Source organism: Sceloporus undulatus, chromosome 1, assembly GCF_019175285.1.
Source record: "Sceloporus undulatus isolate JIND9_A2432 ecotype Alabama chromosome 1, SceUnd_v1.1, whole genome shotgun sequence".
NCBI lineage: Eukaryota > Metazoa > Chordata > Lepidosauria > Squamata > Phrynosomatidae > Sceloporus > Sceloporus undulatus.
Window position 1 is genome coordinate 79,741,784 of NC_056522.1, and position 27,867 is coordinate 79,769,650.

General features: G+C 43.9%; 1 protein-coding gene across 1 annotated transcript in view; it reads right to left on the reverse strand.

Moving 5' to 3' along the window:
• The window catches only part of ACAT2 (acetyl-CoA acetyltransferase 2), a 21,470-nt gene extending 3,601 nt beyond the window's left edge, over window positions 1–17,869 (reverse strand). The window contains exons 1-7 of the mRNA XM_042463263.1: window positions 17,707–17,869; window positions 12,435–12,569; window positions 9,861–10,042; window positions 5,004–5,121; window positions 4,046–4,189; window positions 1,418–1,540; window positions 103–257 (exon numbers count right to left, since the gene is read on the reverse strand). Of these exons, the coding sequence (XP_042319197.1) occupies window positions 103–257; window positions 1,418–1,540; window positions 4,046–4,189; window positions 5,004–5,121; window positions 9,861–10,042; window positions 12,435–12,569; window positions 17,707–17,764 (915 nt within the window). The 5' untranslated portion in view covers window positions 17,765–17,869. The remainder of the gene's footprint in view (window positions 1–102; window positions 258–1,417; window positions 1,541–4,045; window positions 4,190–5,003; window positions 5,122–9,860; window positions 10,043–12,434; window positions 12,570–17,706) is intronic.
• Between the last annotated feature and the right edge of the window lie 9,998 nt (window positions 17,870–27,867).

Genomic DNA, 27,867 nt, shown 5'->3' on the forward strand with positions numbered 1-27,867 from the left:
ACAGAATAGGTTTTTTGCAGTGCTCAGGTTTCAGAGAATGTTTGTTCCAGGCTTAATTACTTATTCCAGTGGGAACAACCAGGTTCCAAAGAGATTACTTACAGCTTTCTTTATCGCTGGGGCAGGTGCTATCCCCATTATAGAAGGATCTACACCAACTTGAGCCCAAGAGACAATCTTTGCCAAAGGAGACAAACCTCGTTTAACAGCTTCTGCTTTCTTCATGAGAATTACAGCTGCAGCACCATCATTTATACCTGAAAAAAGAAGAACAACCATTTTATCCTTAAGAATATTTAATAAACTGGTGGAATACATCCTCCAGGCAGAACAGAAAGAACACTGTGTACTAATGATAAGATCATTTTATTCAGTAGAAGTTCCTCTCATTGCTCCTTTCTGTCCAACTAACAGGAATACATTCAAGAGTCTTCTTATCGCAGCAATGGGGAAGGAGCAATCCATTCAAGGATAGCTGCAGGTTGGGGTATTCCAGGAATTGTAGTCAAAATGTAACTTTTTCATGGTTCGCATTTCACAGTATTTTCAGTGATCAGAGGGCACAGAAACACTCTTATTTACAAAGAAAACAAGGCTCTGTAAGTTGTCCCCATGATTCCATATGTAGTTTAAGTCTTTCTGTCTATAATAATCTGTAGTTTACAGATAGTTCTTCATGATACAGTGCGGCCGTGTCATACGCGGGCGCACTATACGCAGCTTCCAGCATACACTGGGAGCCGTGCTGGAAAGGGTTCTCCTGTGCCCCAGAAGAAACAATGGAGCATGGGGAACGAGCCCCATTGTTTCTAATGGGGCTTGACTTTACGCGGTATTTCCCTTACGCAGCAGGGTCCAGAACGGATCCCCCGCGTAAGGGAAGGGCCAACTGTATTGTATTTTATAGTTTTTTGTGGGTTTTTCAAGCTATGTGGCCCTGTTCTACAAGAGTTTATTTTCCTGACGTTTCGCCAGCATCTGTGGCTTACCAGGGTCACACAGTATATACCCACTCTCTTCCAGGTCATTCTCTGAAAATGCCAGCCACAGATGCTGGCGAAACGTCAGGAATAAACTCTTCTAGAACATGACCACATAGCCCGACCATGAAAGCCTTCAACTTCATATTGTATTTTACATTGTTCTTTACTTACCAGCTGGGGAAGAGCCACATCTTTCCCCCCTATGTAGCTAGAAAAATGTTTTTCTCTCCCAGCTATTGGTTACATCTCATGCTATACACATTTTGCCTGTATATATTAGTCTAATTCCAAATGTTATTCCCAACTAAAGTAAACCCACTGAATCACTGGGATTTAAGTGTTGACTTGCAAATTTGCATATGTCAGTGAATCTACACTAATTGGGACTAACAACTGGATTTAAAACATGATTTTAAAGCTTTACATAAACATACCTGAGGCATTCCCTGCAGTTACAGTTCCTGTCCCATCAGTTATAAAGTATGGCCTTAACTTTCCCATTGCTTCTAAGTTGCTACCATGGCGAGGATACTCATCTGCTTTAACTTCCACAGGACCTGCAAAACAGAAAAATGTTTTAGTACTAGCCTTTTTATTTGCCAATGACCTATCTGTGAGAGAATTCAATGCCATTTTTTGAGATCCTTATACTATCTTCGCACTCTCACTATATATTCATAAGAAGTCAAAATGCGTAAACTGAAGCTACTGTACTTTGAACATATGAGACACCATCCATTGCTGAGTGAGGTCCCCTTACATCAGGCAGATGGATTCTGGAATAATTGATAGCATGATGGCCAAATGTTAAGAGCTGTCCAGTGGCACACAAAGGGCTAATTTGTATTTAGTATGCCTATTAACTAGTTTCATTTTGGCTTGGCAGTTCAAATCTGGGAATTGACTGGGAAAGAAGGCTTCCCTGTTAGCAATATGCTTATAATGTTCTCATAGCTATTAGGATAGATGTTGGGTCATACTTGAGCATACTAGTTTCCAGTGTTGGTTTCTATACTATGTAACTGGTGGGAATACATCTCCCATGGAACTCACTTGTGGGGTGGAGGGGTGCACCCCATCTGAGAAACCATGTGAAGTCAGTCACAGGAAACAGGAGTGTTTGGTTATAGAGGAATTTGCTGCTGCTGACAACTCTACCGCTTGCTGCAAGAGGATGTTTGACCCACAGCCAAAACACACTGCAGAAATAATCCAGTTTGAGACCACTTTAACTACCCTGGCTCAATGCTAGGGAATTCTGGGAATTGTAAGACATGTAGCCTTCTCTGACAGAGAGTTCAGTGAAAGGCCTAGGATGCATTCTCTGTTATAGGCAAAGATGTGGAGTGGAAAATTTTCTCATGCTATAGTTTCCCATGGAAAATTCTCCACAGCTTGTATCTATCTCAGTTTCTTCATAGCTATCTGGGCTGTTGTGCTGCAATCAATCCTTAAGCGAAACAGAATGTCCAACTACAGTCGCCCCTCCTTTTTCACGGAGGGGATCTGTTCTGGATCCTCTTTTGAAAACGGAGTTTCGCCTATATTCAAGCCCCATTGGCTTGAATATAGGCACGGGGGGGGGGGGAGGGGGGGGAGGCTTGCACATGTCCCATTCATTCTCCCTCCATTTGTCTCTCATGCATAAGCGAGGAACATGAAGACCATGAGAATGGAGGGAGGACTGTTGTTGGGATAAGCCCATTTTTTTTTCATCTTGAAAGGGAATCAATAAACATAGCAGTGAGTGAGGTGAAGCTGAAGGTATGGCCTTTAGGTAGGTACTACCTGAGATATAGTACTGAAGGTACTGTATCTCAGCAAATGAGGTTAAAGTTAAAACTATTAATACAAGATATAATAAGAAAAGCTCTCTTTAAATCTGTGCCTTAAAAAAAACCACTTTTTTCAGATGTACATAAGTAATTTTTTTTCTAAATACAAGGAAAGTACACCTTATTCTGTTTACATTATTACATATATTCCAATAAAAATTCCACATAAAGCTTTGAATGTATTTTGTATAAAATGTTTAAACTAAATGTATTAAATCAGACATTACTATTTAGGGCACAGGATTTTCTGGGGAGAAAAGTTCCAATTTTAGTTTTGCCAGAAAACCTACATCACCTGCTTCACCATTTATCACCAATAAAGTTATCTTATAGCAGTGATGTGTGTCAACTTTTGCTACCAAAGTCTTGAGTAGGCTTCGATTACATGTAGTCTTTGAAGCTGTTTTGGGGGCACATAACCCTTCCAGACTCCTTCAGCCATCCTTTTTCTGGGGGGGGGGGGGGGAAGGATGCATAAGGGTGAACTGCTTGCTTCTCATTAAAGTCTCCTGAACTGACATGCTGCATTTTGCCCTCAGGCCTAACATAATTGGCCATCTCTGCATTACAGCAGTTAGAGTTCTAATCTACAGCCACTACAGATGAAGCTTGTAAAAATCTATGCTACAACAGTACTATTAAAAGAATAAATCCAAGAAGAATTCTGTTGTCCCTCTTTTTAATGTATAACTGATTGAGAAAGCTTTACAACATGACAAAACATGAAAACTCTGTAGCTCAGACTAGGAACCTCTTTAGAAAGAAAAGTAAGATATAGCCAGTTGGACTACATAAAATTATGACTTTGGAAGACCCTTAAGATTCTAGGACTCCATGTCTCCATATATCAGTTTGTTGTAAAACTGGGCAACACTAGTTTCAGCACCTTTATCCAACACAGCAAAAACTAAGTTCTTGAACTGGGGAGGGAAGTCAGAACAGGGGCTAGATGCCATCCATTCTAATTACTATTGTGGCTAATTACACAAGGGAAATAAATAAATAAATAAATAAATAATGGGAATAGATAACAGGGCTGGGGAGTAGTGGTGATTTTGGGGTTACTCCTTGTAACAGGAATGAGGAACGTATTTTGTTAATCCTTATTCCTACTCCTACTCCTGTAAAAACCTCTTACTCCTTTACTCCTTACTCCTACTCCCCAGCCTTGATAGATAAAGACCATTCTATGAGGAAGTCAACATCTCTCCAGTACCATAAGCATACCTTTCCTTGAAGGCACAACAACAGGTACAATCTCTTTATCAAAATAACCAGCCTTCTGGGCATTTTCAGCCATATTCTGTGACTTTACAGCCACTTGGTCTTGTTCCTCTCGACTGACATGCCATTGTTTGGCCACATTTTCAGCTGAAACAGAAAAAAAGAGTGTTGGAGCGAGAATAAGGCCAAAGGCCTTTTATTCACATTGTATGTGCTGGACAGCTTATTACTGCAAAATATGTTCGTACTACTATTTAAACAGTTTCTCATTAATAACCACTGTTAAAGTAAAGATCATTGTTCTCTGCTGCCTCAGAGGATAGAACTAGTTAAAAGAGGGTAGATTTTGGTTGAACATTAAAAGGAACTTCTTGATGGTGAGAGCAGTTTGGCAATGGAGCCAAATGCCTAGAGAGGTGGTAGGGTGTCCTTCTCTGGATGTCTTTAAACACATCCTGCACTAAGCAGAGGGTCTGATTTGCTGCCCTATGAGGCCCCTTTGAATTCTATGATTATATGTGAATCATATATTTTGCTATTTTGAAAGTATTTTGCATTTCAGTCTCCTCTCCAATGACTGCATCTCCCACACACTCTTAACATGTATACAGTAATCTGACAATTGAGGGAACAACTCATACATCTGACAGAATAAGTGGTAGTCCATGAGACCTTATGCCAAATGAAAGGTGTTTGTCTCTAAGGTCCCTCAGGACCCACGGTATTTTTCATGTCATTACATACATAGGGCTGCACAAAAAATTCAGTAATAAATTTCAGGAAATATGTCATGTCCAACCTCCAACATTTATTTATTCACGACACTAGCAGAGAGACTTTAATTGGAAGAATGTTTTTGTTGTTTAAATGTATGCTACATCTACCAAATTAAAAATATATATAAAATGACAACATCTCCAGCCTTTCTGAACATAGCATTTTAAAGAATTGTGCCACTTACCAGTTATGCCCATGTGGTAATGATAGAAGGCATCTGTCAAACCATCTAGGATTATGCTGTCCTGCAAAGATGTTTCACCCATCTTTACCCCAGTACGCATATGAATGATATGTGGTGCCTGCAAGCAAAGCATTTTGACATATTTAGAATTCTGAGATGACATTGGCTGGTGACAGACGCAAACTTAATTCTACCTTATGATTACATGTGTAGTTTTTTTGTTGTTACTAAACTTGGTATTCTCTTCCCCTTTGCAGTACCCAAAGCCACTCAAAAACTCACCGTTTTGCTGTGACAACCCTGTCCATCATCAGGTCCATTCCATTGCTGGTGGAAAGCAGTGGAGATTGGAGAATTATCTGGCTACATCCCTATAACCAGATAGTAACTGATGAAATCATTTGCTGCAATTTCCAGAGGCTCTTGGCAAAAAGTACTGTATCCTCAGTCAGCACCTGGTTATGGGAACATAACCAGACTCTTCTCTGCCGCGCCTGCTCTTCACAAGCAACAGAACAGCCACAGGGGTAGACTACTGCAGCAAAATGGTAAACTCTTGTGTTACACTTGACAATGTAGGATCTCAGCCATAGTCTGGAGAAGGGTAGCAGCACAGTGATCTCCCCTTTTATCACTGAATGACTCCTCTCTTTTCAGCATAGCTCAGTGGCAGCACGTACAGTTTGCATTCAAGAGACCAGAGATTCATGGCTTAGCTGGTTAAAAGGATCAGGTAATAAATATATAAAATCTCTGCTAAAGGGATCCTAGGGAGCCATCACCAGTCAGAGTAGGGCAAATCCAACCTCCTGCAAACTACCACTTATATGAAGGGAATTCCCCTCCATTTCCTCTCCTGTCCTAACTGTGTACCTCTATAATTTGCTCTAGATGCCCCCAAGCTCCCTGGAGCAGATTTCATGGGTGAGAGGGAACCTGGCTCCTCAAAGAATTTCCATTATGCTGCCATTCCCTTAAAACAAATATGCACAAACAGTAATGAAAGAACACCTCTTGGAAGCTGGTTATAATTGGTAGCATTTGGTCCTGTACCCAAGACTGTAGGCTTAAGGTACACAATCCCAGGGAGCCATCACCAGTCAGCATAAAGCAAATCCAACCTCATGCAAACTTCCACTTTTTAAATGCATTTTAAAAATCAGATGTCATGAGAGCTCGGAGTTTGAGGCCATTTTTTAAAATTACAGTTCCCAAAATCTCCCTGGCAGCATAACCAATGAGCTAGAGCAAGACAGGCAAGAGCTGAAACTAGGCAGATGAATAACGTGACCTGGTATGAAGCAACTTCTTATAAGTTCTCTCTCCCACAACCAAGAGAAAAGCCTAGGCTAGTTATTTCAGTTGGAAGAAAGCCAATGGTTTAAACAATCAGGTCTAATATTTTACCTTAAGACAGAAAGGGTACGATAACAGCTTTCAGAAAGCTGGCAGACTGTACATCTCACTAGCATTTTATTGATTTTAATGTTGTTGTTAACTGCCCTGGGTGCTTTTTTAAAAAAATTAAAGTGGAAAGGTAAGACCAAAAAATGTAGCAAGAACATTCCTCTTTGCACATTCTGAACTGATTGGTAATGAATCCTTCTACACTGTATGTCTAGGATAATGCCAACTCCAGGTTTTGAGGGCACTTGGACAAGACACCCTCAATGGGCCTTTTCTTTCAGTGGGTCTACCTTCTCACCAGCATTGTTTTCAGCTACTGCTGCTGCTTCTCTTCCTCCCTGTTAACACCTCCACAGTTACCATGAATACAGTGGCATCTCCTCCTTCTCCTTCACACAATTGCTGTCTGATCCAGAATGAGAAGCTGGAGAACAAACTGGCTACTGTGCTGAACAAGAGGAGCGGGCTTAAGGTACCCTTTGTCCATTGTCTTCCTGCAATGTATTGGTCCTCAGGAGATACCCAATCATGCTTAGCTCTTAGTCTGGTCTGATTATTGCATATCCCATGTTTCAGTGGCTCTGCTGCTATCTGATATTGGAAGGAGGTGCTGGAGGGCTATGCCTGTCTCATGACATTTGTGCCAATAGGACTTCACAAGATTCCATTTGGTCTATCATGCCGTCTAACAGCCACATGAGTGTCCATATGCCTGAAATAAAATGTCATAAACATATTGATGACATACAAATTTAGTTCTCCTTGTCAGCTTTCTAGATAGAGCTGCAGGCATTCTGAACTATGCTTCGAGTGAGCAAAGAGCTAAATATAAGAATACTTCAGTTAACAAAGCATTTGACAGTGAAGTGCCTTTTTACAAAATCTTTTTATGCCCGTTCAGCCCCCCCCCCCCCTTCACCCTCTGTCTAGCTGGACTTATTTTTTAAAGCAACACTGGCATTGGGAAGAAGGTGAAAGCACAGGTGTTTGGTACCATGTCTGCAATAAATTGAGTTGGGATTCCACTCTAGCTAATCCTACTATAGTTGCATGTGCCTGTCTATAATAGGCAAGATAAACAGCTGCTGCCTTCAGAATCACTTACTCATCATGTATAATAGCAAAACAGGGAGAAAGGGGGAAACTACATTAGACTACCTCATTGGCTCTCTCACCAGAAAGCATAGTTCTGTAAGTTTGGCCACGAAAATGGCTGCTGGTGAAAGAAAACATCATCCTGGGATGCATTTTGGAAGAAGCTTTCAAATGGTCTCTAGAAGGTTCAAAAGGTTTTTTCCCCCCACTTATGCAAGGTTTATCTGACCTGGTTCTTTCATTTCACATATGCGTATTATCAGTTTTAAGTAAAAGGAATGATGAAACGTGTGAAAGTGTTCTTTTTTGTCACACAGGAACCTATCCCATGTTATTTTTGCCTTTGGTGCCAATTTTTCTGTTAAAGAAGTCATGCCTGGAAACACATTTATTTTGTTAACCAAGGTATACCTGTAGTGGCCAAATAAACTGAAATATAATCTGGACCCTCTGGATAGAAATAACTATAGGCCAGTCTCGTTGTTACCATTCTTGAGCAAGGTGATTGAGAGGGCGGTCGCCAATCAACTACAGGCAGTCTTGGATGAAGCTGATTATCTGGACCCATTTCAAACCGGATTCAGGGCAGGATACGGAGTTGAGACGGCCTTGGTCGCCTTAGTTGATGATCTCCGTCTAGGCATCGACAGGGGAAGTGTGACCCTGCTGGTGCTCTTAGACCTCTCAGCGGCCTTCGATACCATCGACCATGGTATCCTTCTGGAACGCCTGAGAGAGTTAGGTATTGGAGGCACTGTTCTACAGTGGTTCCGGTCCTACCTCTCGGGCAGATTCCAGATGGTGGCGCTAGGAGACAGTTGCTCTTCTAAAAGAGAGATAAAATTTGGTGTACCCCAGGGCGCAATATTGTCTCCTATGCTGTTTAACATTTACATGAAGCCGCTGGGAAAAATCATCCGGAGACATGGGGCAGGATGTTATCAGTACGCTGATGACACCCAAATATATTTCTCTATGTCTCAGACTGATGCAGTGACTAAGGATGGCATCTCTCCTCTGAATGCCTGTCTTGGGGCGGTAATGGACTGGATGAGGGAAAACCGACTCAAGCTGAATCCAGGTAAGACGGAGGTACTTGTTATAGGAAACCCAAGCCCAGGTATGGAATTATGTCAGCCAGTTCTGGATGGGGTCACACTTCCCCTGAAAGACTCTGTCCGCAGCTTAGGGGTGCTCCTTGACTCGTCGCTTCACCTGACAGCTCAGGTAGATGCGACAGTCAGGAGCACTTGTTATCAGCTTCGGCTGATACGCCAGCTGCGCCCCTTCCTGGAGCAGGGAGACCTTGAAACAGTTGTACATGCGCTGGTCACCTCTCGATTGGACTTCTGTAATGCGCTGTACATGGGGCTACCCTTGTCCCAAGTTCAGAAACTTCAATTTGTACAAAATATGGCAGCCAGGTTAATTACAGGTACTCGTCGTACCGATCACATAACACCGGTTTTGAAATCCCTTCACTGGCTGCCAATTAGTTTCCGGGCAAGGTACAAGGTGTTGGTGATTACCTTCAAAGCCCTACATGGCTTGGGTCCAGAATACTTAAGAGATCGCCTACTTCCATACTGTCCGTCCCGCACTCTAAGGTCCTCGGGGAAGAATCTACTTCAGCCAATAAAATCTAGGCTAAGTTCAGTCACCCAGAGGGCCTTTTCCATCGCAGCTCCGAAGCTATGGAATGACCTGCCGAAGGAGATCCGTGACATTTCTACTCTTACAGCCTTTAAGAAGGCTCTTAAAACGGATCTCTTCCGGCAGGCCTTCCCTACCTAGTTCTACTCCCCATTTACTGTGACTTATGTCACTCTGTCCACCAATTCTTCTCTTAAATTTAATGAAAAGAATTAAATTAAAATTAATTAAAATAAAATCCTTGCCTCAAGAAGAAGAGCCCTCCCTCCATGACATCATCATCAGACCTGGGAGGGAGTGAAAAAGAGAGGCCCAACTTCCATCAGGCCTAACTGTGAATGTACTCACTTCGCTCTCTTTAATTTTATTGTATTTTATTTATTTATTGTATTTTATTTTATTATCTTTATTTTTACTGTTGTAACCCGCCTGGATTCCTTGTGATTGGGCGGGCTATAAATAAATTATTATTATTATTATTATTATTATAAGATATTGTTGCTGGTGAGGAAACCTTACTGGCAGTTGCTATCATGCTCAGGCTTGTTGTGTTATGTTTCTATCACAAGTTACACTATGCTACAAATGTAGTGCAATCATTGTTTTGAAGATTTCCCCACATAAGAATGTTGTTGGTTTTATTTTTTAAAAAAGAGTAAATCTGAGAGCTTGAGTGACCTTCATGAGTGACTGCATTCTCACCTTGCTCATGCTTTCCATGCCTCCAGCCACGACAATACTAGAATCTCCTGTCATAATGGACTGGGCTCCCAGGCACACCGCCTTTAGGCCTGAACCACATATCATCTGGCAACTCCAAGCTGGTACCTTATGCGGAATCCCTGCAGCAACACTGGCTTGTCGAGCAGGATTCTGACCAGCACCTGCGGAAACAATGAACTCATCAATTTGCAGAAACAGAAAGGTCAAACTATCCTCCTCCTTCCCCTTTCCCCCCTTCTAGTTTCTCCTTTATGGATATACAAAGAGAGACAGAAACATGATCTATGGCTGTTAATACTGTTAACATTGAATTCAGTGTTTGTTTGTTAATATTGGTAACCAGTTGTTTCTTTCAGAGCCAAACAGAGTCAAACACTGCTTTGGTAAAAGAAAAGAAAAAAGTTTCTGTCACTCTACATTTCAACACCTGCAGTCTGGTTGCTCAATTAACCTTTAATCTGAAATTTTTTAGTTGGCCCTTCCTTACCTTCAGGATACATTACAACATTGCTGTTGGCTGGGTTTTGCTTTAACCTTCACTCACACTGACATAAGCTTATTATCTTCTTCTGGCAGTTCGAGACCAAGTTATTGGAAATACTGCCTTCAACTTTAGGACCAAATGAAAAAACTAAGCATCTGAGGCCCTATTCTCATCATTCTAGTAAGAGCTGTAAGAGTGACTCATACTAGGGACAGAGGCTTATCTGTAGCAGCCCCTCATCTCTGGAATGTCTACCTCAGTAAATGCATATGATCTCTACTATAGTGGGATACAGACAGATTTTAAATATGTATTTGTTCCACCCTGTATTTGGTTTATTTTAGTGTAATCTGCTTTTAAATTAACTGAAACAACCGTTTTCTTTTTAATTTTAATTAAATACATATCAACTAAGTCATTCTGAAGTAGTTTTTTCTGCAGGCAACCATGCATAGAAGGATGCATCAAAACAGAACCACTGCAGTTATTTTGTTTCTTATAAGATGTGTAACACTGAGGAGATCAGCAAACTATGCAACCTTCTTTATCCTGCTGCTCTCCAGATGTGTTTACTGTGCAGGCTGGAGACAGAGGGACATGTAGTAAAACAGATCTAGAGAGTTCAAGATGTCTAGGGAGTGCTTTCATACTATACAGTTAAGGTACTATGACTCCACTGTACTTGCCATAGTTCCATTCTATGCAACACTGGGATTGGCATTTTAGGGAGCATTCAGAATTCCCAGTAGAGAGCTCTACTGGCTCATCAAACTACAAATTCCAGGATTCCATAGGATGCAGCAATTCATGTGGAATCATAGTGCTATTATTGTGTAGTTTGAAAGGGGCCCAGACTAAGTTAAAAAAATAGCAGTAACAAATGGAACTGAGAACAGTGACAGTTTGAAAGAGAACAAACACAATGCATAGATATAAAGCAAAAATGGATAGTGACATCCCCAAATGTGGCAGAATTTGGGAGGCTATAGGGGTTGGTTGTGGGGAAAAAGGGAACTGTGCAGCCCTCCAGATACTGTTGCTTTGCAACTCCCAGCAGCCCCAGCCAGTAGGGTCAGTGGTGATGAATGCTGGGAAGTGAACTTCCTCAACATATGGGATGGGTGGAAAAAGCAGGCTTTTTAGTTTAGATACTTCATGATAGGGAAGTCTATTCTTATTAAGAAACAAATCCTTAGGACAGAGATGAGGAAAGTATGACCCTGAAGATGTTGCTGAACTGCAGTTCCCATTACTTCTGACCAGAGGCTACACTGGAAAGGGTCTGCAGTATAACATACGATGGGCTATATCTTCCTCACCCCTGCTTCAAACATACGTTTTTCAAATACATACCTCCATCCTATGAGTCAATGACATCAGCACTCAAATAAGTTTCTCATTAATTACAATGAGGTCATTTCCCATGGTGGTGTGTGGATTATGGAATTCCCTTCCTAGAGTTAAAACTCTTTGTTCTATAAATATGGGTTACCAATGAGCTAATAAATATAGCATACAGACACAAATAAATTCTAATTATCTACTCTCAGAAATGTTGACATATCAATGGGTGGATGTATCAAATGAGTGGATGTATAAGGCAACTAAATTGTAATCCTGCAAACCTGTCCTTCAGTGAGCTATGGGAGAGAAGAGCACTGTGACTTTTCATTCGTTCCCTAGCCCATCATCCACCCTATCACCAGTGTGCACCATATCTGGAATTCTGTTTTTTCCAGCAGGTGGTGGACAGCAGAGAAAAAATATGCAGGAGAAATCACATTTGCTTCATCTCCCCCTGCCAGAGATATTTAATTCAAATTAACTGTCGGGTCGTGAACTGGTAATCTTATCTATATGGGGAGAGGGGAGATGATGTACAGGGTGATTAAAAAATAAGGGTGCAAAACCAAGTAAGAACAGCTTTACTTTTGCACCATTCTTTTAGAATCATCCTGTATACAGGAGGATGACAAATAATGAGATGTCATGGTATCAATACATTCCAAAAATTCTAAATATATAGTAATGACTGAAAACATGCAACAAATGATTCATCAGAGACATACCTGCAGCCAAGACATGCCCAAATATAACCTCAGACACTTCTTCAGGATTGATGTTTGCCCTCTGCAAGGATTCCTTAATTGCTACAGAGGCCAGCTCATGGGCATGCAAAGCGGACAAGGCGCCATTGAAGGATCCTAGATAAAACAAAAGTAACATTTTCAGATTAAAGACAAACATATTTTCATTCTAATTCTTTTTTAATGCCTTTTCATAGAATCATAGAGTTGGAAGAGACTGCAAGGGACATCCAGTCCAACCCCCTGCCATGCAGGAAATCTAAATCAGTACATCCCCAACAGATGGCCATCCAGCCTCTGTTTAAAGACCTCTAAGGATTTTTAAAAAAGGGTCCTGATTCCCAGTCCTAGCAAAACATACAGAAAAGGAAAAGGGGGCTCAACCTGAGGATAATGGAACAGAGGACAGAATGGGGAAGCTCAGCATGGAATAAGCAAAGAGGTAGTACAGGAATACCTGGTTAATCTAAATGAATATAAGTCTCCAGGACCAGATGAACTACATCCAAGAGTATTAAAAGAACTGGCTAATGTAATATCGGAGCCATTGGCAATAATCTTTGAAAACTCCTGGAGAACAGGAGAAGTCCCAACAGACTGGAGGAGGGCAAACGTTGTCCCCATCTTCAAAAAGAGGAAAAAAAGAGGATCCCAACAATTATTGTCCAGTTAGTCTGACATCAATGCAAGGAAAAATTCTAGAGCAGATCATTAAATACAGAGCCTGTGAACATCTAGACGGCAATGCCATAATCACAAAAAGTCAACACGGCTTTCAGAGAAACAAGTCATGCCAGACAAATCTAATCTCTTTCTTTGATAAAATTACCAGTTTGGTAGATGAAGGGAATGCTGTGGATATAGTATATATTGATTTCAGTAAGGCCTGTGACAAGGTTCCCCACAACATTCTTGCAAACAAGCTTGCAAAATGTGGGCTAGACATAGTAAATATTACATGGATTTGTAATTGGTTGACCGGTTGAACCCAAAGGGTGCTCAGCAATGGCTCCTTTTCATCCTGGAGAGAAGTGACCAGTGGGGTCCCACAGGGTTCTGTCCTGGGCCCAGTGCTTTATCAATGACTTGGATGACAGAATTTGAAGATGACACCAAATTAGGTGGAGTAGCTAACACCCTAGAGGACAAGTTCAAAAGAAGTTCATCAATAGAAGTATAATGTCTAGATCAAGGGAAGGAACAGTACCACTATATTCTGCTTTGGTCAGGCCCCACCTGGAGTATTGTGTCCAGTTCTGGGCACCACAACTCAAAAAGGACATTGAGAAACTGGAGCATGTCCAAAGGAGGGCGACTAAATGGGTGAAGGGTCTGAAAACCATGCCCTATGATGAACAACATATTGAGGAGGGAGCAAGCTTGTTTTCTGCTGCTTCAGAGAATAGGACCCGGAACAATGGATGCAAGCTACAGGAAAAGAGATTCCACCTGAACATTAGGAGGAACTTCCTGACAGTAAGGGCTGTTAGACAGTGGATCTACACTCCCTTGGAGTGTAGTGGAGTCTCCTTCTCTGGAGGTCTTTAAACAGAAACTTGGTGGCCATCTGTCAGGGGTGCTTTGACTGAGAGTTCCTGCATGGCAGGGGGTTGGACTGGATGTCCCTTTGGTCTCTTCCAACTCTACGATTCTAGAATTCTATGTAAAAGTAATATTTGGTGCAGAACTGTGTAGTTTATTTCCACCAAATCTTTTTGCTTAGTTCCTTGTGATCTCTTAAGTATAATCTATTACACAGTGATTGGAACCAGGTCTCATTCATTTCCATTATGCTTATTCCCAAATAAGGCTTAGAAGACAACCGTCTTAAATACCCAGGGTACATACAAGTGAAATTGTTCTTTAAAGAACACATAAAACATGATGAGCTCTCAATGTTTTAAGATAGAGCTTTGAAAATGACCTTGGCATTTTTTCTCAGTACTTGATGCAATATCTTCAAATCATATTGCTGATGCCATCAATGATACCAAGATACCATCAAAACACTTTGAAGAACATACTTGATTCATTTTCATGGCATAGATTTCCATGCCCTGTCAATGTACATATCTATCTATTTACTTATTTAATTTTTAGTTACCTTTTGTATGAAAATGTAAAAGGGAAAGCACAAAAAAGGAGAAACAGTCTTTAAACGAAACTAGTAACTTCCACACAGCTATCTACTTATTATCAATGGGGTAAATTTTTTAATATGACTAAGAAGTACTGAGGTGCCATAACTTTTAAAATCAGACTCTGCCCTGTGCAGTATCTCCTTAGATAAAATAAGTTGTAGCCAATGCTGTCAAACTGCACTTCTGCTTTCTGCTTCATTCATAAAAGAGGGGGTATTAGTTCAGAAGAGAGCCAGCGTGGTGTAGTGGTTTGAGCTGTTAGACTAGGACTATGGAAACCAGGAATCAAATCCCACAGAAACCCATCTTGGGCTAGTCACACTCTCTCAGCCTCAGCGAATGGCAATGGCAAACCCCTTCTGAAGAAACTTGGGGAAAAAAACCTGCGATAGGTTCGCCTTAGAGTCTTTGAAGGGAAATAACAACAACAATTAGTTTAGAAGAAGGACTGGCAAAACTACCTCTGAGTACTCCCTGCCTAAGAAAACCCTATGAAATTCATGGGCTTGCCATAAGTTGACAGGCAACCTGAAGGCACATATAAGGCACGTTAGAAGAACAGCCATAAGGCTTTGTTGACTGAATGAAAGTGGGGATAGCAGACCAGGCTTTTATGGTTCTATCAGCGGTAGATCAAGAGAGCAGGAGAGACTTATCAGCAAGGCTTACTAGGCAATCACAGCGTTCCTCCTTGCAGTGGCTCTAGAGATGCTGCCCAATGAGTGCAAAGCCTAGGCAAAGAAGGAGCCTCCAGTGGCCACAATGTTCCTTTCTGCCCTGGTCCGATGAACAATACACAAGGTAACTGCGATAAATAGGATGCCCATTCCTATTACTATGGGGTGCAGTTCAGACCACTTATTCTGGGGTTGATCTAATGAAATTGATTCATTGCAGGTGCAGATCCCCAGTCAGGCATGGAGGTCACTCCATTTCCCCGAACTAGTGACTATGTCTCAATCTAAGATACTTCACAGGGTTGTCGGGTAGACGAAAGAAAGGTAGAGACTGTGTAGCTCAGTGATTCTCAAACTCTGGTCACCCAGATATTTTGGACTTCCAGAATTCCTAACTGTTCACCAAGCCCATGAGGGCTTCTGGGAGTTGAAGTCCAAAACATCTGGAGGACCAAAGTTCGGGAACCACTGGTGCAGCTTGAGCACCTTGGAGGTAATGCAAAGGTCCAAAACACACTGCAGAAATGATCCAGTTTGAGACTGCTTTAATTGTCCTGGCTCAGTGCTAGGGAATCCATGGTTTATTGCAGCACCAGAGCTATCTGACAGAGAAGGCTCAATGTCTCACAAAACTACAGCTCCCAGGCTTTCATAGCATTGAGCCAGGGCAGTTAAAGCAGCCTCAGACAGGATTATTTCTGCAGTGTGTTTTGGACCAGAGTAACAATAATCATCCTGAAAAGGGTTTACTTAAGCCAACAAATCTGATGAACGGTGAAACTGGAAGAATAGTGCAGGCTGCAGTTCTACACACACTCACCTAGGAAAAAGTCCCAGTGAACTCACTTCTGAATCCAACATGCATAGTACTGTGTGGCTAGACTGTTTCCTTAGTTAGCTTTCCTAAGGGTCCAATCTTCTTGGAAACCAGAGAAGAAAATAGGGAGGAACCCCTAAGCAGGGTGACCAGGCGTCCTCCTTTTCCAGGACACGAGGTGCTTGTTGTTATTGTTGTTGTGTGCCTTCAAGTCGTCCCTGACTGATAGTGACCGTTAGGCGAACCTATCATGGGGCTTACTTGGCAAGTTTCCTGACACAGGGTTCTGCCATTGCCATCCTCTGAGGCTGAGAGAGTGTGACTTGCCCAGGATCACCCAGTGAGTTTCCATGGCCAATCAGGATTGGAACCGTGGTCTCCAGAGTTATAGTCAGGGCAACCAGACGTCCTCCTTTTCCAGGACATGACCTACATTTCAACCTTCTGTCCAGGAGGAATTTCAAAATACCTTCCATTTTGAGATGGCCATGAAGCATGAATTTACATTTGTGTTTTTAGCTTTTGATTTGTAATGTCCCTATATTTAAATGTCATACACCTTCCAGTCCCTTCTCCTCCTTCTTTGAGGTTAGGACATCTGGTCATCCCAGGAATCATGCAACCCAACACCCACATCTACTGTTCTTGAAATAAAGTTAACGTAATACAACGTATCCAGATCGCTTAAGGTGCACTACTACAACAGTGGGTCCTTGTTATCCACTGGGGTTTGGTTCTAGGATCTCCTGTGGATGCCAAAATATGTGCATGCTCAAGTCCCACTAAATACAATGGCATAGTAAGACGGTGTCCCTAATATAAAATAGGAAATCAAGGTTTCCTATTTGGAATTTATACTTTTTTGGAATATTATCAAGCCATGGATGCTTGCATCTGTGGATTAAAAAAAAGATAAGGAAGGCCGACTGTATGTGGCATTTGGCTGTTGTCCCACAAATCAGATTACAACTGGGTTCTGGCCAAACCATTGTAAGGCAGTTTTCGCACTCATTCATCCCCTCTTAAACAGATGCAGGGCTAACAAATCCCTGCTTCCCTCAATCCTGCAACAGAAATGTTGTTGTAGTTATGTGCCTTCAAGTTGTTTCCAAACTTGTGGCAACCCTATGGCAAACCAGCATGGTACAGTGGTTTTGAGTGTTGGACTATGGCTCTGGAGACCAGGGTTCGAATCCCCACTCAAGCATTTTATTTTCTGAGCCTTGCTCCAAATGGAGGACGTTTTGGAATCCCTCCTGGTTGGCATGGAGGACGTGTCTTGGGAAAAGGAGGACATCTGGTCACCCTGGCTATGACTCTAGAGATGGCCAAGTCACACACTCTCAGCTCTGCTCTGGGCCCCACAACAAACTCCAGCTCCCAGAATTCCATAGCAAAGAGCCAGATAGTGTTAAAGCGCTGCCAAAGCGGGTTATTCCTCCAGTGTGGATGCAGCCCCGGTAATACAGCATAAGAAACCCATGCAACGCAGCAAAGTCTTGCAATTCTTCCTCCTGTCCAGGAAAAAATGGAAAATGTAGGACGCGTCCTGGAAAAGGAGGACGCGCCTGGTGTCCTCCTCCTCGCTTGCAAAAGCGCGCATGCGCTCTGCCACTCACCAACCGGCGTCCTCGCAGCGGCGACCAGCACCACGGCTTCCTCTGAGCTGCTGCTCATCTTTTTGGTTCCTCCTCCTCCTCCTCTTCTTCTTCTTCAGCGAAGGCGAACTGCAGCCGGCCTCTGTACCATGCGTGCGCGCGCGCTCTCAGGCCCTTTTAAAAAGCTGCTGCTGCCCCTGCCGCGCGCCGCCCATCGCCCCACTCTCAAGGCCAGGCGCGAGCGCGCGTTCTCATTGGCTTAGCCCGACTGGGCTCCCTCCCCCCGCGGTTTCGTCATGGAGGGCTCGCCTCTCAGGTGAAAACTGGAGAGAGCGTCACGTGACAGGCAGGGCGCGCGAGGCGGGCTCGTTCTGTGTTGCCACAGATGGCGCTGTTTCTTTCTTCGATTGGGGAGGGGGGAGGCGCTGCGCATGCGCAAACACCATAATGGGTGTATAGAAAAGCCCTGCTAAGCAGAAGCATTCGCCCCCTGGATTTCATGACACTCTTTTCATTACCACTCCTCCCTCCACATTCGTTGGGGTTAAGGGCACAGGGGGGAAAAAAACCAACATCCTGTGAATGTGGAAAAACCACAAGTAACAAAAACAGTATGTTTTTACCTGAGAGAACACCTCTCTAGGAATATCTGGGTCCTCCAGTGCAACTCTGTGATCAACATCTGACAGATATTGATTATAGCATTGCACTGGAGGAGCTACAGGTGCCTAGCGGAGTGTTCTCTCTAGGAATCGCTTGGTCTTCCAGTGGAACTCTATGGTCAACATCTGACAGACATTGACCATAGAGTTGCACTGGAGGAGCTACAGGTGCCCAGTGGAGTGTTCTCTCTAGGAATCTCTGGGTCTTCCAATGCAACTCTGTGGTTGACCTCTGTCAGCCACTGACCATAGAACTGCGCTGGAGGAGCTACAGATGTCTAACAGAGTGTTCTCTCTATTCTCTCTAGGTCCTTCAGTGTGACTTTTGGTTGAAGTTGACCATAGAGTTGCCCTGTAGGACCTAGATATTCATAGAGAGAACATATTAATAAAATCCATGAATAATCACAGCCACAAATGTCAAAGCCACAAATGTGGAGGGATGTGTGTATTTCTCGATCCAGTGATTCCGAAACTCTGGTCCGCCTCCAGGTGTTCAGGACTTCAGCTCCTAGAAGCCACAGCTGTTTAGTCTGGGTTCTGGGAGCTGAAGTCCAAAACACCTGGAGAACCAGCATTTGGGAATTACAGGAGGACAAGACACTGCAAAATGGAAGACTTTCAAGAAAAAAAAGGAAGACATGACCAAATGAAAGCTCAAAACATCCAAATGTAAATTCATCCTTCTTCAGAAGTTGGCAGCATGAGCTTTCATAGACTTCAGTCTACTTCCCCAGATGGATTTCCTCATTGCATGAGGCTCAAGCCTACGAAAGCGGTGGGGAGGGTTTTTTTCCTCATCATGGAGCTCAGGGTGGAGTTTGTCCATTTTATCAATATACAGTAGATCCTCCACATTCACTGGGGTTAGGGGCACAGGATCCAGGTAAATGTGAGAAAACTTGGTTTTTAACCTAAGAGAACATCTCTCTAGGAATCTCTAGGTCCTCCAACACAACCTTATGGTCAACATCCACCAGAAGTTAACCATAGGATCATGCTGGAAGACATACTAATGCCCAGAGAAATGTTTTCTCTAGGCATCTCTAGGTCCTCCAGCATGATTCTATGGTAGGGTTGCCATAAGTCTGGACCTCCAAACAGGGACAAATGTAGGACAAATGTAGGACAAAAGGATCAAATGTAGGACACATTTTTAAAAAATGGAGGGCACGTAAAAATTGATTATTTTTGAAAAATTTTTCATATAAATGCATGTTTCTTAGGCATGATCAAAATGGAGGACATTTGGCATTATTTCTAGACAGATGGCAGAAATGTGCTTCCTTTTCTGGCCAAAAACCAGAAGGGGAGGAAGAGTGGAAGAAGCAGAGGAGGAGGAAGAGGAGGAAGAGGAAGAGGGGAAAAGGAGGAGGAGGAAGAAGAGGAAGTAGAGAGGAAGAAAAAGGGGAGGAACAGGGGAAGGATGAGGTGGAGGAGGTGGAGAAGAAGAGGAGGAGAGAGAAGAAGAGGGGATGAGGAGTAGGAGAGGAGAAGAAGAGAAGGAGGAAGAAGAAGAGGAGGAGGGAGGAAAAGGAGAAGATGAGAAGAAGGGAGGAGGAGGAGGGGAGAGAGAAGAAGAGGAGAAGAAGATAGGTGATATGCAGAGAGGGTGACCAACAATAGTCATAAGCAGGAGAGTGAAGAAAAGAGGATGAGGTCGAGGAGGGCGAGAGCGGAAGTCAGGGAAACTCGCCGGGCGAAGCCCTTTCCCTGTCGGCCCTATCCCTGGTCCGCGGTGTCGTGCGGCAGAGGCAGCAAGAAAAGGCCGCTCCGCCGAGGCGAAGCCCTTTTCCCCTGTCCAGGCCGCTTCCTGGCGGCGGAGCGGCAAGGCAGGGGAAAGGCCTCGCCGAGGCGAACCCTTTTCCCCTGTCAGGCCGCTTCCCTGGCCGGCGGAGGAGGCGGCAAGGCAGGGGAAAGGGCCGCCGAGGCGAAGCCCTTTTCCCCTGTCAGGCCGCTTCCCTGGCCGGCGGAGGAGGCGGCAAGGCAGGGAAAAGGGCCTCGCCGAGGCGAAGCCCTTTCCTCCTGTCAGGCCTTCCCTGGCGGGAGAGCGGCAAGGAAGGGGAGAAAGCTCCCGAGGCGAAGCCCTTTCCCCGTCAGGCCGCTTCCCTGGCCGGCGGAGGAGGCGGCAAGGCAGGGGAAAAGGGCCTCGCCGAGGCGAAGCCCTTTTCCCCTGTCAGGCCGCTTCCTGGCCGGCGGAGGAGGCGGCAAGGCAGGGGAAAAGGGCCACTCGCCGAGGCGAGCCCTTTTCCCTGTCAGGCCGCTTTCCTGGCCGGCGGAGGAGGCGGCAAGGCAGGGGAAAAGGGCCTCGCCGAGGCGAAGCCCTTTTCCCCGTTCAGGCCGCTTCCCGGCCGGCGGAGGAGGCGGCTAGGCAGGGGAAAAGGGCCTCGCCGAGGCGAAGCCCTTTTCCCCTGTCACCGCCTCCGTCCCCAGCGGAGGAGCGCAAGCAGGGAAGGAGCCTCGCGGAGGCAAGGCTCCTTTCCCTGCCTGGCATCCATCGCGGGGGCGGGGGGCCGTCCCGGGGCGGGGGCAAACCGGGCGGGACCGTGTGGGACCCGCACCAAACCGGGAAAGGTCCAGCCCCCCGCGGGATATGGTAACCCTATTCTATGGTCAACTTCTGGAGGAGCTAGAGATGCCTAGAGAATACATATTGATCAAATCCTCTAATAATCAAAATCAAAACTGAAAGCCCCAAATGTGGAGGGCTGACTGTACTGTAGTGAGCCTTCAAGCCATTTTCGACTTAGGGCAACCTTAAGGTGATCCTATTGGTAGCCAAAGGACAGCAAGTAGGCCTGAAGCCTGGTAATATAATTTAGGGAAGCAAAGAGAACTTAGCCTTGAGTCCTGGTCTTTTGAGGTAGCAACTGACATTCCTTTCCCTGGGAACTCAGAGGAGTACAAGCTACAACAGATAACATGTTTCTAAGGGACGAACAGACAATAGATGAATTCAGCTTTGCTATGCATAAGCAAAAAAGCATATATTGTATATATTTGACTATAAGTCGACCTTGTGTATAAGTCAAGAGCGGGTTTTGGGGCCAAAATTACAGATTTTGATATGATCCGTGGATAAGTAGAGGGTAAAACTTAGGAGTATGCAACAAAGGATCTAAAGGATGAGACAAAGGAAAACAATGCCAAATAAGTAACAAAATTCCAGCAGACATAACGGTGCTCACACTAAAGGCTGGTTGGATGGGAGAGAAGAGGACGGTCAGTGCTTTCAGGACAGATTACACTCTTGCCTTTCACCAGGGGATGGTTCCTTTTTTAATAAGAGTTAAAGTACAGAATTTACACTGACCCATGGATAAGTCTGTTCAGGTTTTTTAGGTCAATTTTTAAACTACAATTTCTAGACTTTTACATGAGTATATACACTATGTGACATAGTAAGCGAAGCCTAAGAAGCCAGTCATGAAGAGAGAGTGAGAGGGTATGATTTTGTCCAAAGTCACCCAGTAGGTTTTTACATGGCTGAGCCAGCATTCAGTCTCTGGAGTCCGAGTCCAGCAGTCAAACCACTACACCACACTGGCTCTCACCTATATACAGTTTGCCCTTGGTATTGGCTGGGGTTTGTTTCGAGGACCCCCGTGGATACCAAAATCCATGGATTTCAAGTGCCATTAAATACAATGGACAATAAAATTGTTTGTTTTGGGGGGAGGTGATGCTTGAATCCATGAATAAAGAATCTGTGGACATGGAGGGTATTGCATGAGGCTCCAAAGAGTCCTAGAGCTAGAAGAAACCTTGGTGGTGTTTGTTTTGTCTCTTTATTTGTTTCATTGCTTTTGGACCCCCCCCCCCGAAAAACAGGCCTCTAGTTAGCTCTTCCCACTGACTTCTTAGCATAGCTTTGGAAAAGAACTATGTGTTCTGCTTCAAAGTTGTGCTAAGAAATCAATGGGGAGGAGCAACCTGGAGGCCTGTGTTTCTGGAAAGGGTCCAAAAAGCAACAAAAACGGCAAATAACGTAAATACCAGCTGGGCTCCATGCCCTGAGAGGCATATGTCAATTAAAAAAGCCTCTGAGGTTGCAGCTTGTTTTTACAAAAGTCTTTCAGGCAAAATAAACACAAACAAACAGCTTCATTTATATACTGCTTCATACTGAACTAACAGTGTCTAAGCAGTTTACAACTGTAAGCTAATTGTTCCCAACAACCAGGTACTCATTTTTGCGACCTTGTCATCCCACCACCCCTTTTCTTCCTCATCCTCTGTTTTATCAGGATGTTTTCTAACAGCATCAGCACTGAGAGCATGGTGAAGGAGATCTGGGCAAACAGAGGCTTTTGGTGTTGAATTCCAGGGGGATGTCTGTAGTCAACAGTGTAATAATAAAGCTGGAGCTGGGAAAGAAGGAGATTCTGCCCTGGCCCATCCTATTGTCAATGTGTGTACCTGCCTACCCAGGCAAGGAAAGTAGCCACTGACTGATTCCAAAATCCCTTACTGAGTATGCATGAACATCAAAACAGAGGAAAGGGGAGAAGAGCCTGCCTCACCAGCTTGTTGTTTGCTGTATGCCCTCATATCTTTTCCAACTTATGGCAGCCCTTAGGCAAACCTATCACAGAGTTTTCTTGGCACGATTTATTCAGGAGGGGATTTGCCTCTGGGCTGAGAGAATGTGACTTGCCTAAGGTCACCCAGTGGGTTCCTATGGCAGATTGGGGATTCAAACCCTGGTCTCCAGGGTCATAGTCCAATGCTCAAACCACTACATTGGCAGCTGGCTCTAGCCTCACCACTTTTGTTGTTGTGTGCCTTCAAGTCATTTCCAACTTATGGTGACTCTAAGACCATTGCCGTCCTCTGCGACTGAGAGAGTGTGACTTGCCCAAGGGCACCCAGTGGGTTTCATGGCTGAGTCGACATTTGAACACTTGTCTTGGAGTCGCAGTCAAAAGCTCAAACCACTACACCATGCTGGCTGCCACCTCACCATCTACCTCACCAGATTTAAAAAGCGTAGATGCATTCTGGACAAAGCCTTTGAGTGATCTCTAGAGTGTTCAGAATGTTTTTGCTTACTTATGGAAGCCTTACCTTACCTGTCTGTTTCATATATAAATATTGTTAGTTCTGAATAAAAAAAATTGCTAAAACATGTTCATCTTTATGGTATGGGAAACTACCCCTATTTGTGTTATTTTTGCCTCTGGTATCAAATTTTCTGTTAAAGAAGAAATGCCCAGGATTCTTGTATACGTTTCAAATGTGAGCAAGGTGCATTTCAATACTTAAAAGCCTAAGGTCAGATAATACTGAGAAATAGCAAGTAACCCAAACCCTAATCAGCCACATCATGAGAAGGCATGACTCATTAGAAAAGACAATAATGTCAGGAAAAGTAGAAGGTACTAGAAAGACCGCATGCCAGATGGATAGACTCAGTCAGGGATGTCATGGGCCTGAATTTGCTGGATCTAAGCAGTGCAGTGTAAGAAAGGGGGTCTTGGAGGTGTCTCATCCACAGGGTCACCATGAGTCAAGGTTGACTTGAAGGCAATTAACAACAAACAACAAATGCTTCCAACTAATTTCTTCCTTGATATGGCAGCAGTTCCAAGATGAGTATACAGACTGATAGGCTTTAGGATCCTTCTGGACAAGTGGCTTTTAACACATTATCAAAGATAATCTGTAGCCATTGTCACTTCCTCCTTAGATGTTTAATATATTATTGTTGTTGTTGTTGTTATGAAAAACATTGTCTGGATCCCCTTGAAAAATTCTGTGAAGGAGGCAGGACAACTGCACAATACAGTCCTTATGGAAGTACATGTAGTTATAATGCAATATTCATTCTCATGTGGCCCTAGACCAGATGATGTAATAATACAGAGTATCTACCCAGATAACTACTGATTAGTAAACAGTATGTACAATGCCATATTAAATTATAGTTTATAACTAAGTGATCAGATATCTTATACAATAACTTTCAATTCTGGAATGAGCTTCTAAACAAATATCAGTGGATGTCATGTGTTGATCACTTCTAAAAAATGTGTTAATTCATTTGCGGTTGCTTCAGAGTTCAGTGCGCAAAGAATCGCTTGCTATAAAGTCCCATGCTTTGTGGTTACTCCAAAGGTCAAAGAACTATGTTCTGTGATGTTTTCCAAAAAGTCTTGCAGCACCATAAAGACCAATATTTTTATTACAGTATAAATCTTCATGGATTACAGTCCACTTTATCAGATACATGAAAGGTAATTGATAGGGGTACAGAGCAATGATTAGGGTACATCATAAGGGTAATTACATTGAAATTTCCAAAGGAAAAGTCTGTGACAGTCCAGTTAGAGCAGTAATGTGTACAAACAAACACAGCAACTTCACAAGAGCAGTCATTGAAGGTAAAAATCATGTCAGCATTGGGATGTAAATTCCCATTTGTAGTAAGACACTAAACAACTGTAAAGTGTAGTGGCTACAAGAATGACTGATAAAAATTTGGCAAGTGATTGTTAATGGGTAGGTTTTTCTGTGGTGGCCCCAAATTGTGGAAAGTCTTCCCTAGCAAGATCAACCAGATACCACATCTATTGACTTTCTAGCCCCAGGCAATTGTTTCCTCACAAGACTTTAAACATAATTACCGGTATTTTTAGCTTGCTGTTAATTTGGCTCAGAATATAATTTCAATACTGTGTTTCAAAATTGCAATTCCCCATTCATTTGCTATTAACGCTTTATCTCTGCATTTGTGTTCTAAAGTTGTATTTGTTGGGATTTTTGTGTAATTTTGTTTTGTATTTCACTGTGAAAAGTTTGGCTATAATGCGACCCATAAATTAAAGACCTTGGTTCAAATTTCACTTCTTTCATGACTTCACTGCATATTCTTAGACAAACCAGTACAGTGGTGCCTCGGGTTACGAAATTAATTCGTTCCGCGGCTAATTTCGTAACCCGAAAAACCTTCGTAACCCGAATTGCCATAGGCGCTAATGGGAAAAAAAGCCGCGGCTCTGCCGCGGCTCCATTTAAACAGCGCCGGCGTTTTTTTGTAACCCGAAAAAACGTTCGTAACCCGAAACAATAAATCCCTATGGGATTTTTTCGTATCCCGAAAAATTCGTAAGCTGGGTAATTCGTATCCCGAGGTACCACTGTATCTCCCAAATTCAGGACTTATCTACAGTGACCAAAAAAAAAATTGCCTCACTTCACATTTTTCTGGTCTGTAATGACCCCTGCAGTAGGGATGCCATAACCCGGTGGCCGCCGGGAAAAGCACGTTTTTGGGGGCCCCTCCCAGTCACGGTCCGGTTTGGCCCCCAGCAATGCATTGGACCCGGTCCCACGCGCAGGCCTCTGAAGCAGGAACTCGTCCCCTGCTTTGTTGCCAGCCGGCCATTGGCCAGCTGGCCAAAGGGGACGGGCTCCTCTACGCACGCCTCCCAGGCGTCAGCAGGGGCCAGGGGCAGCAATCGCGGCTGGCCCCCGCGCGCCTTCCTGGCCTTTAAGGAGGCCTGGGACTCCTTAAAGGCCAGGGAAGAAGAAGGAAGCCGGCGGCTATTGCAGCCGGCTCTCCCTCTCTTTCCTGGCTTCTAAGGAGGCCTCGGTCTCCTCAGAGGCCAGGAAGGAGGGACACTTTTTTATGTAGGACACTTTTTTATTAAATGGAGGACGCCCTGTGCCCCTTCCTGGCTTTTAAGGAGGTCTCGGTCTCCTTGGAGGCCGGGAAGGGGCGTGGGGTGTCCTCCATTAAAAAAAAAAAAGGGGGGGGGGAAGTGTCCTACATTTGAAAACATTGTCCTACATTTGTCCCAGTCTGGCGGTCCTGAGGTATGGCAACCCTACCTTGCAGTCAACTGTTAGCACACATTAACCAACACGGTGAGGTGACATCAGACTAACCAGCCACATATTTCTCCCTGGCAAACTACTTTGTTCCATTGTTTTGTTTTGTTTTGTTTTTTGCCTTCCTGGTGTCCTCTTTTGCCTTTGGAAAGCTAGCCAAACTCTCATCTCAAACTACAGCATCTTAAGCAGGAAGGGGAAGTAGGTATGGCTCATCAAAGCATCTGTAGCAAAAGCAGTGGTTGTTGAATCCAGTCCAGGTCTTTTACAAGTCAGCAGTCAGTCCAGCACAGCAGTCCAAGGGATAGTCAGAGTTTAAGCACAGCCCTGGGCAACAGGCAAGCAATCATGGAATGAGGCACCAGGGTGGCTTTCTCCCAAGGAAGATGGATGGTTGTCAACCATTCTGGACCAAGGGAAGTGCTAGGATATTTATAGCCCATCCAGGCCTCGCAGGTTCTCCCTTTTCTAAGAAAGCCAGTGTCTTTCCCTTTCCTGGTGTCTCTCTGCAGGGGTAGGCATTGGTAAGTCTGGCTCTTCATCTGACAGTGGTGGTTGCAATAACTTTGCTCCTAGGGCTCCTGGGAACTTGGCCCTTTGCTGGCTGCAGATTAAACTCCTGGGGCTGCTAACATTGCTGCAGCCGTGGCATGCCCCTTGAGCTCTCAGCCTCTCCATCAGAGCCTTCAGAGGGCATCCCTGGATCCTGGAAGCAGGGCATGAGATCCAGCATGCATCAACTATCATCCAATACTTGTTATTGCTTGCCTATCAGTGTCTCCCATCCAATCCCCTTTCCCTCTTGACCATCCCAGTGAGTGAGTGAGTGAGCAAATTTTAAATGTTCACGCGCGTGCGCGCACACACAAATACATGATGAAGAAAGAAAAAAATGTATTTTATTTTCTTTTATTTATGAAAATGTTCATCCGTGAGATCAGCAGTGAGGAGTTAGATCAGGCTACCTCCTCCCTCTTCCATACCTTGCTCAAATGTCACATTTGTTTTCACTCTTTTTACTCTTTCTCCCACCTGATCAATGTTGTATTGTCTTTGCTATTATTTCAGTTAATGGAGTGTATGCATCCCTTTCCTCCAATCATTTGTCTGCTTGCGAGATGAACACAGTGCTGATTGAGTGGGGGAGTGGATCAGAGAGGGGAAGGATAGAAACAGTAAAAACAAATATGACACCTGGGTAGGGGAAACGAAAAAGTGAGAGGGTAGCCTGATCTAGCCTTCATTGCTGATCTCATGGTTGAACATACACTGATACAGAAAAACATGACAACACACACCAGGCTTGCTACACCCAACCAACCCGCTCACCAAAAACTCCTTCCACCCCTTGGCTCCACAGTGAAACAGCCTCAGAGCACCAGCCACACACAGGAAAATCGAGATTTTTAGAAAAGGTTTGAGGGGAAAGGTGACTTTTTAGAAATCATATTAAAGCCCTCTGAACTGTATTCTCTGCAAATTCTCAGTAACTTTCCAGCAAATGGTCAGGAATGTAGTGTGCCTGGCTCATAGCCACTGTGAGGTCAGTACATTTTTTCCCATCAGAATGGGCAAGCCCTCAGTCCCTCTTTTAATATGAAATATAAACTTACTGACTTACTTTACAGGTTTTCTGCAATATAAGGACTACAACTATGGGGCTGTGCAGACTGCCCCTAAGGGGCAG